The sequence below is a fragment of the Entelurus aequoreus genome, linkage group LG25 (assembly GCF_033978785.1).
Source record: "Entelurus aequoreus isolate RoL-2023_Sb linkage group LG25, RoL_Eaeq_v1.1, whole genome shotgun sequence".
Classification (NCBI taxonomy): domain Eukaryota; kingdom Metazoa; phylum Chordata; class Actinopteri; order Syngnathiformes; family Syngnathidae; genus Entelurus; species Entelurus aequoreus.
The window spans coordinates 3,662,752-3,672,751 of NC_084755.1; the positions used below are offsets into that span (position 1 = coordinate 3,662,752).

Here is a 10,000-nt window from a genome sequence, read left to right on the forward strand (position 1 = left end):
TGATTCTCCCCAACGGCTCTCCGGTGAAAAGACGCAGAGTTTTTCACCGCCAACTTGGAGACTCGTCCCCCAGCGTACCCAATCCCATCCGCTGGCTCGGCATGATCAGCCTGGTGGCTTATGGCTTCTATGTGATCCCCGTGCCCGCCAACGTGACTGCGGTCATCGGGGTGGCGTTTGGTCTCGTATTGGTCTTCGTGCTGCTGTGTTTCCTTCCTACACCATGGCCCACTCACAGGGGGAAGTCACAGTACAGCATGCACAGAAGAAGGTATTCACTGGACGAGAACACCGATGCAGAAACCCTTCAGGTAAAAATACTGAACATAGGGATGATGTTTGATAAGAAATTATCCAGTTCGAGCCCATTATCGAATCCTCCTATCGAACCAATTTCCTTATCGATTCTCTTATCGAATCCAGATAGGTTGTTGTATATGGAAAAAAACACAATATTTGGTTTAACAAAAGCTCACTTTTATTTAAATGTAAAAAAATTAAATAAAATCAATAAATATTGACTGTTACCCCCCTAAAAAAAATTTTTTAAAAACTGTTACCCAAAGTAAGTGGGATTTTTCAGAAAAATAGATATATACAGTAACACAAAAACAACCTGTCTCTGTGATCACTATAGGTATATAAACAATAATATAGTGTTAAATAAAACTGAAAATACAGCTCTCCAAAAAGTGCACTTCTGCTGCTATTGGAACATACTAACTACACACACTATGACACTAAGAACACCACAGTCATCAATCAACAATTCTTCCCCCCTTACATGAGAGCGAAGCCTGGCAATAATTGCATATTGCCTGTTCTGCCCTCACTATACGTGTTGAGGTTATACAGCTTGGCAGACAGCTAACAAACAATCCAAAGCAGATTAATCCATTTAGGCTCTTTATTGTTGTTGATCTTGCTTTGTCTTTTCCTATCTTTACTTTTGTCTTGCACTGGACTGTTATTATTTTTTTTAACTAAAATACACACAATGACAAATGTATAAGCTATGTGATTCAATTAAAATACTGAAATGTAATACACAATATGTAAATATTAGCTTCACACAAATATACAGTACTATCATCAAACAAATACTTTTGAGTGTTGAAACTATTTTGATGGTGGAAATACACGACTGGCAGCCATTTTAAGTCCTCAAAACACCCATTGAAACAGTGCTCAAAAATCTTTCTATAAACATCTTAGTATCAAACTTAAACACTTTCCACCTTAATATTGAGTTACATAAACAAGTTAAACAGTTTACTTACAGACTTATCTTTTCGAAGGCTTGTAAGAGCTAACGCAACTTGTCTACTTCTCAATTGTCTCAACCCGGAAGTGCCCAAACTAATGACGCGTGGTATTTTCATATCGCCACAAGGTAAGCGTCTACAATCAAATGGGTATAACATTGCAGGTCCCACAGAGCATTTCCTGACGCGTAGTATTTTCATATCGCCACAAGGTAAGAGTCAAATGGGCATAACATTGCAGGTCCCACAGGGCATTTCCTGTATGTGGGAAGGGATTCGTTCCCAGGGATTCGAATAAAGAACCAACTCTTTTTCTTTACTATCGTGGCCTATATAACGGGAACCGGTTCTCAAAAAGGGATTCGAGTCCATGGAATCGGTTCTTTTCTTATCGAACAACCGGGAGAACCGTTTTCGAACGTCATCCCTAACTGAACATACTTTTTTTGCATGAGTTCCCTTATTCAGGTTGCATATAATTGAGGGAGACAACCAAGCATTGATTTTTATAATACACTTTCTACAATCGCACTGCATTATTTTAGACATTTTAGGCAATCTGCCGCATGCACTCTGGCAAGAACGACAAGGCAAATGTCAATACTCACTTGGGACTCCAATTACAGCGTTAGGCCAGCCAGAAGGCCACACTGGCGTTGTCTGTCCACAACGGATTACTAGGTGTAAGACAGACACCTTATCTTCGTGGTTATTGTACCGGCAAGTTTTCTGTGGCTTTTCTATGGCTCGTATGGTTCTGGTGCCACTTCCTGTTGTTTTCGCAACTTGTGATTGGATACTCACTTGGGACTCCCAAGTGAGTATCCAATCAGAGCGTTAGACCAGCTAGAAGGCCCTTACTGACAACAACTCGTGATCTGATTGGCTATCGCAATAGTCTATTCCCTCTACGTGTCCGTTCAGAGGCGCCCGCATTGTTGATTCTAAAGGCCCCGGGCAGATTTGGTACAGCATGGCAACATAAGCTAGCTGAATTCTGATTGGATACAAACTCTTAACCTAAAAACAACAGCATTGGAAGGAGCATAATATGACATGAAGATAATATGAATACTTTTAGATATTTAGGGGGGGAAATAACAACTTTTATCTAGAGATGTCCGATGCTTTAAAATGTAATATCGGAAATTATCGGTAGCGTTTTTTTTTATTATTAGTATTGTTTTTTTGAAAAAAAATCTTTTTTATTTTTTTTATTTGATTATATCAACATACCGTGCTGAAGATACACTTACAATTAGTGCACCAACCCAAAAAACCTCCCTCCCCCATTTACACTCATTCACACAAAAAGGTTGTTTCTTTCTGTTATTAATATTCTGGTTCCTACATTATATATCAATATATATCAATACAGTCTGCAAGGGATACAGTCCGTAAGCACACATGGTTGTGCGTGCTGCTGGTCCACTAATAGTACTAACCTTTAACAGTTAATTTGACTCATTTTCATTAATTACTAGTTTCTATGTAACTGTTTTTATATTGTTTTACTTTCTTTTTTATTCAAGAATTATTTTTTTTAAATTTATTTATCTTGTTTTATTTTATTAATATTTAAAAAAAGGACCTTATCTTCACCATACCTGGTTGTCCAAATTAGGCATAATAATGTGTTAATTCCACGACTATATATATCAGTATCGGTTGATATCGGTATCGGTTGATATCGGTATCGGTAATTAAAGATTTGGACAATATCGGATATCGGCAAAAAGCCATTATCGGACATCCCTACTTTTATCTTTAAATTAATTTTATCTTTAATTATGAACATGATTTTGGTGTACACAGCAGGTGGTGCCATGATTTTGGTGTCTTTTTTTATTCAAGAAAATGTTTTTAATTTATTTATCTTGTTTTATTTTATTAATATTTTTAAAAAGGACCTTATCTTCACCATACCTGGTTGTCCAAATTAGGCATAATAATGTGTTAATTCTACGACTGTATATATCAGTATCGGTTGATATCGGTATCGGTAATTAAAGAGTTGGACAATATCGGATATCGGCAAAAAGCCATTATCGGATATCCCTACTTTTATCTTTAAATTAATTTTATCTTTAATTATGAACATGATTTTGGTGTACACAGCAGGTGGTGCCATGATTTTGGTGTCTTTTTTTATTCAAGAAAATGTTTTTAATTTATTTATCTTGTTTTATTTTATTAATATTTTAAAAAAGGACCTTATCTTCACCATACCTGGTTGTCCAAATTAGGCATAATAATGTGTTAATTCTACGACTGTATATATATCAGTATCGGTTGGTATCGGTATCGGTTGATATCGGTATCGGTAATTAAATGGTTGGACAATATCGGATATCGGCAAAAAGCCATTATCGGACATCCCTACTTTTATCTTTAAATTAATTTTATCTTTAATTATGAACATGATTTTGGTGTACACAGCAGGTGGTGCCATGATTTTGGTGTCTTTTTTATTAATTTATTTATCTTGTTTCATTTTAATATTTAAAAAAAGGACCTTATCTTCATACCTGGTTGTCCAAATTAGGCATAATAATGTGTTAATTCTACGACTGTATATATCGGTATCGGTTGATATCGGTATCGGTTGATATCGGCATCGGTAATTAAAGAGTTGGACAATATCGGATATCGGCAAAAAGCCATTATCGGACATCCCAACTTTTATCTTTAAAATAATTTTATCTTTAATTATGAACATGATTTTGGTGTACACAGCAGGTGGTGCCATGATTTTGGTGTCTTTTTTATTCAAGAAAATGTTTTTAATTTATTTATCTTGTTTTATTTTATTAATATTTTTAAAAAGGACCTTATCTTCACGATACCTGGTTGTCCAAATTAGGCATAATAATGTGTTAATTCTGCCACTGTATATATCAGTATCGGTTGGTATCGGTTGATATCGGTATCTGTAATTAAATGGTTGGACAATATTGGATATCGGAAAAAAGCCATTATCGGACATCCCTACTTTTATCTTTAATTATGAACATGATTTTGGTGTACACAGCAGGTGGTGCCATGATTTTGGTGTCTTTTTTTATTCAAGAAAATGTTTTTAATTTATTTATCTTGTTTTATTTTATTAATATTTTTAAAAAGGACCTTATCTTCACCATACCTGGTTGTCCAAATTAAGCATAATAATGTGTTAATTCCACGACTGTATATATCAGTATCGGTCGATATCGGTATCGGTTGATATCGGTATCGGTAATTAAAGAGTTGGACAATATCGGATATCGGCAAAAAGCCATTATCGGACATCCCTACTTTTATCTTTAAATTACTTTTATCTTTAATTATGAACATGATTTTGGTGTACACAGCAGGTGGTGCCCTGATTTTGGTGTCTTTTTTATTCAAGAAAATGTTTTTAATTTATTTATCTTGTTTTATTTTATTAATATTTTTAAAAAGGACCTTATCTTCACCATACCTGGTTGTCCAAATTAGGCATAATAATGTGCTAATTCCACGACTGTATATATCAGTATCGGTTGATATCGGTATCGGTAATTAAATGGTTGGACAATATCGGATATCGGCAAAAAGCCATTATCGGACATCCCTACTTTTATCTTTAAATTCATTTTATCTTTAATTATGAACATGATTTTGGTGTACACAGCAGGTGGTGCCCTGATTTTGGTGTCTTTTTTATTCAAGAAAATACCTGGTTGTCTAAATTAGGCATAATAATGTGTTAATTCCACGACTGTATATATCAGTATCGGTTGATATCGGTATCAGTTGATATCGGTATCGGTAATTAAATGGTTGGACAATATCGGATATCGGCAAAAAGCCATTATCGGACATCCCTACTTTTATCTTTAAATTAATTTGATCTTTAATTATGAACATGATTTTGGTGTACACAGCAGGTGGTGCCATGATTTTGGTGTCTTTTTTATTCAAGAAAATGTTTTTAATTTATTTATCTTGTTTTATTTTATTAATATTTTAAAAAAGGACCTTATCTTCACCATACCTGGTTGTCCAAATTAGGCATAATAATGTGTTAATTCTACGACTGTATACATCAGTATCGGTTGATATCGGTATCGGTAATTAAATGGTTGGGCAATATCGGACATCTGCAAAAAGCCATCATCGGACATCCCTACTTTTATCTTTAAATTAATTTTATCTTTAATTATGAACATGATTTTGGTGTACACAGCAGGTGGTGCCATGATTTTGGTGTCTTTTATTCAAGAAAATGTTTTTAATTTATTTTGTTTTATTTTATTAATATTTTAAAAAAGGACCTTATCTTCACCATACCTGGTTGTCCAAATTAGGCATAATAATGTGTTAATTCTACGACTGTATATATCAGTATCGGTTGGTATCGGTTGATACCGGTATCGGTAATTAAAGAGTTGGACAATATCGGATATCGGTAAAAAGCCATTATCGGACATCCCTACTTTTATCTTTAAATTACTTTTATCTTTAATTATGAACATGATTTTGGTGTACACAGCAGGTGGTGCCCTGATTTTGGTGTCTTTTTTATTCAAGAAAATGTTTTTAATTTATTTATCTTGTTTTATTTTATTAATATTTTTAAAAAGGACCTTATCTTCACCATACCTGGTTGTCCAAATTAGGCATAATAATGTGTTAATTCCACGACTGTATATATCAGTATCGGTTGATATCGGTATCGGTAATTAAATGGTTGGACAATATCGGATATCGGCAAAAAGCCATTATCGGACATCCCTACTTTTATCTTTAAATTCATTTTATCTTTAATTATGAACATGATTTTGGTGTACACAGCAGGTGGTGCCCTGATTTTGGTGTCTTTTTTATTCAAGAAAATGTTTTTAATTTATTTATCTTGTTTTATTTTATTAATATTACCTGGTTGTCCAAATTAGGCATAATAATGTGTTAATTCCACGACTATATATAGCAGTATCGGTTGATATCGGTATCAGTTGATATCAGTATCGGTAATTAAAGAGTTGGACAATATCGGATATCGGCAAAAAGCCATTATCGGACATCCCTACTTTTATCTTTAAATTAATTTTATCTTTAATTATGAACATGATTTTGGTGTACACAGCAGGTGGTGCCATGATTTTGGTGTCTTTTTTTATTCAAGAAAATGTTTTTAATTTATTTATCTTGTTTTATTTTATTAATATTTTAAAAAAGGACCTTATCTTCACCATACCTGGCTGTCCAAATTAGGCATAATAATGTGTTAATTCCACGACTGTATGTATCAGTATCGGTTGATATCGGTATCGGTTGGTATCGGTAATTAAATGGTTGGACAATATCGGATATCGGCAAAAAGCCATTATCGGACATCCCTACTTTTATCTTTAAATTAATTTGATCTTTAATTATGAACATGATTTTGGTGTACACAGCAGGTGGTGCCATGATTTTGGTGTCTTTTTTATTCAAGAAAATGTTTTTAATTTATTTATCTTGTTTTATTTTATTAATATTTTAAAAAAGGACCTTATCTTCACCATACCTGGTTGTCCAAATTAGGCATAATAATGTGTTAATTCCACGACTGTATACAGCAGTATCGGTTGATATCGGTATCAGTTGATATCAGTATCGTAATTAAAGAGTTGGACAATATCGGATATCGGCAAAAAGCCATTATCGGACATCCCTACTTTTATCTTTAAATTCATTTTATCTTTAATTATGAACATGATTTTGGTGTACACAGCAGGTGGTGCCATGATTTTGGTGTCTTTTTTATTCAAGAAAATGTTTTTAATTTATTTATCTTGTTTTATTTTATTAATATTTTAAAAAAGGACCTTATCTTCACCATACCTGGTTGTCCAAATTAGTCATAATAATGTGTCAATTCCACGACTGTATATATCAGTATCGGTTGATATCGGTATCGGTTGATATCGGTATCGGTAATTAAAGAGTTGGACAATATCGGATATCGGCAAAAAGCCATTATCGGACATCCCTACTTTTATCTTTAAATTAATTTTATCTTTAATTATGAACATGATTTTGGTGTACACAGCAGGTGGTGCCATGATTTTGGTGTCTTTTTTATTCAAGAAAATGTTTTTAATTTATTTATCTTGTTTTATTTTATTAATATTTTAAAAAAAGGACCTTATCTTCACCATACCTGGTTGTCCAAATTAGGCATAATAATGTGTTAATTCCACGACTGTATATATCAGTATCGGTTGATATCGGTATCGGTTGATATCGGTATCGGTAATTAAATGGTTGGACAATATCGGATATCGGCAAAAAGCCATTATCGGACATCCCTACTTTTATCTTTAAATTACTTTTATCTTTAATTATGAACATGATTTTGGTGTACACAGCAGGTGGTGCCATTATTTTGGTGTCTTTTTTATTCAAGAAAATGTTTTTAATTTATTTATCTTGTTTTATTTTATTAATATTTAAAAAAAGGACCTTATCTTCACCATACCTGGTTGTCCAAATTAGGCATAATAATGTGTTAATTCCACGACTGTATATATCAGTATCGGTTGATATCGGTATCGGTAATTAAAGAGTTGGACAATATCGGATATCGGCAAAAAGCCATTATCGGACATCCCTACTTTTATCTTTAAATTTTATCTTTAATTATGAACATGATTTTGGTGTACACAGCAGGTGGTGGCATGATTTTACGTTCTATTTCATTCAAGAAAATGTTTTTAATTTCTTTTTTATTTTATTAATATTTTAAAAAAGGACCTTATCTTCACCATACCTGGTTGTCCAAATTAGGCATAATAATGTGTTAATTCTGCGACTGTATATATCAGTATCGGTTGATATCGGTATCGGTAATTAAATGGTTGGACAATATCGGATATCGGCAAAAAGCCATTATCGGACATCCCTACTTTTATCTTTAAATTCATTTTATCTTTAATTATGAACATGATTTTGGTGTACACAGCAGGTGGTGCCATGATTTTGGTGTCTTTTTTATTCAAGAAAATGTTTTTAATTTATTTATCTTGTTTTATTTTATTAATATTTTTAAAAAGGACCTTATCTTCACCATACCTGGTTGTCCAAATTAGGCATAATAATGTGTTAATTCTACGACTGTATATATCAGTATCGGTTGGTATCGGTTGATATCGGTATCGGTAATTAAATGGTTGGACAATATCGGATATCGGCAAAAAGCCATTATCGGACATCCCTACTTTTATCTTTAAATTACTTTTATCTTTAATTATGAACATGATTTTGGTGTACACAGCAGGTGGTGCCATGATTTTGGTGTCTTTTTTTATTCAAGAAAATGTTTTTAATTTATTTATCTTGTTTTATTTTATTAATATTTTTTAAAAGGACCTTATCTTCACCATACCTGGTTGTCCAAATTAGGCATAATAATGTGTTAATTCTACGACTGTATATATCAGTATCGGTTGATATCGGTATCGGTTGATATCGGTATCGGTAATTAAATGGTTGGACAATATCGGATATCGGCAAAAAGCCATTATCGGACATCCCTACTTTTATCTTTAAATTACTTTTATCTTTAATTATGAACATGATTTTGGTGTACACAGCAGGTGGTGCCATGATTTTGGTGTCTTTTTTATTCAAGAAAATGTTTTTAATTTATTTATCTTGTTTTATTTTATTAATATTTTTAAAAAGGACCTTATCTTCACCATACCTGGTTGTCCAAATTAGGCATAATAATGTGTTAATTCTGCGACTGTATATATCAGTATCGGTTGATATCGGTATCGGTAATTAAATGGTTGGACAATATTGGATATCGGCAAAAAGCCATTATCGGACATCCCTACTTTTATCTTTAAATTTTATCTTTAATTATGAACATGATTTTGGTGTACACAGCAGGTGGTGGCATGATTTTACGTTCTATTTCATTCAAGAAAATGTTTTTAATTTCTTTTTTATTTTATTAATATTTTAAAAAAGGACCTTATCTTCACCATACCTGGTTGTCCAAATTAGGCATAATAATGTGTTAATTCTGCGACTGTATATATCAGTATCGGTTGATATCGGTATCGGTAATTAAATGGTTGGACGATATCGGCAAAAAGCCATTATCGGACATCCCTACTTTTATCTTTAAATTAATTTTATCTTTAATTATGAACATGATTTTGGTGTACACAGCAGGTGGTGCCATGATTTTGGTGTCTTTTTTATTCAAGAAAATGTTTAATTTATTTATCTTGTTTTATTTTATTAACATTTTAAAAAAGGACCTTATCTTCACCATACCTGGTTGTCCAAATTAGGCATAATAATGTGTTAATTCCACGACTGTATATATCAGTATCGGTTGATATCGGTATCGGTTGATATCGGTATCGGTAATTAAATGGTTGGACAATATCGGATATCGGCAAAAAGCCATTATCGGACATCCCTACTTTTATCTTTAAATTCATTTTATCTTTAATTATGAACATGATTTTGGTGTACACAGCAGGTGGTGCCATGATTTTGGTGTCTTTTTTTATTCAAGAAAATGTTTTTAATTTATTTATCTTGTTTTATTTTATTAATATTTTAAAAAAGGACCTTATCTTCACCATACCTGGTTGTCCAAATTAGGCATAATAATGTGTTAATTCTATGACTGTATATATCAGTATCGGTTGATATCGGTATCGGTAATTAAATGGTTGGACAATATTGGATATCGGCAAAAAGCCATTATC

The 10,000-nt window shown here is 32.8% G+C and overlaps 1 protein-coding gene across 2 annotated transcripts in view; it reads left to right on the forward strand.

The window, feature by feature from the left end:
• LOC133642201 (testis-expressed protein 2-like) overlaps window positions 1-10,000 on the forward strand; it is a 52,197-nt gene that overhangs the window by 4,076 nt on the left and 38,121 nt on the right. For both annotated transcript variants that reach the window (XM_062036275.1, XM_062036276.1), the window contains exon 2: window positions 1-311. This exon is cut by the window's left edge and continues 856 nt beyond it. In XM_062036275.1, the coding sequence (XP_061892259.1) occupies window positions 1-311 (311 nt within the window). The remainder of the gene's footprint in view (window positions 312-10,000) is intronic.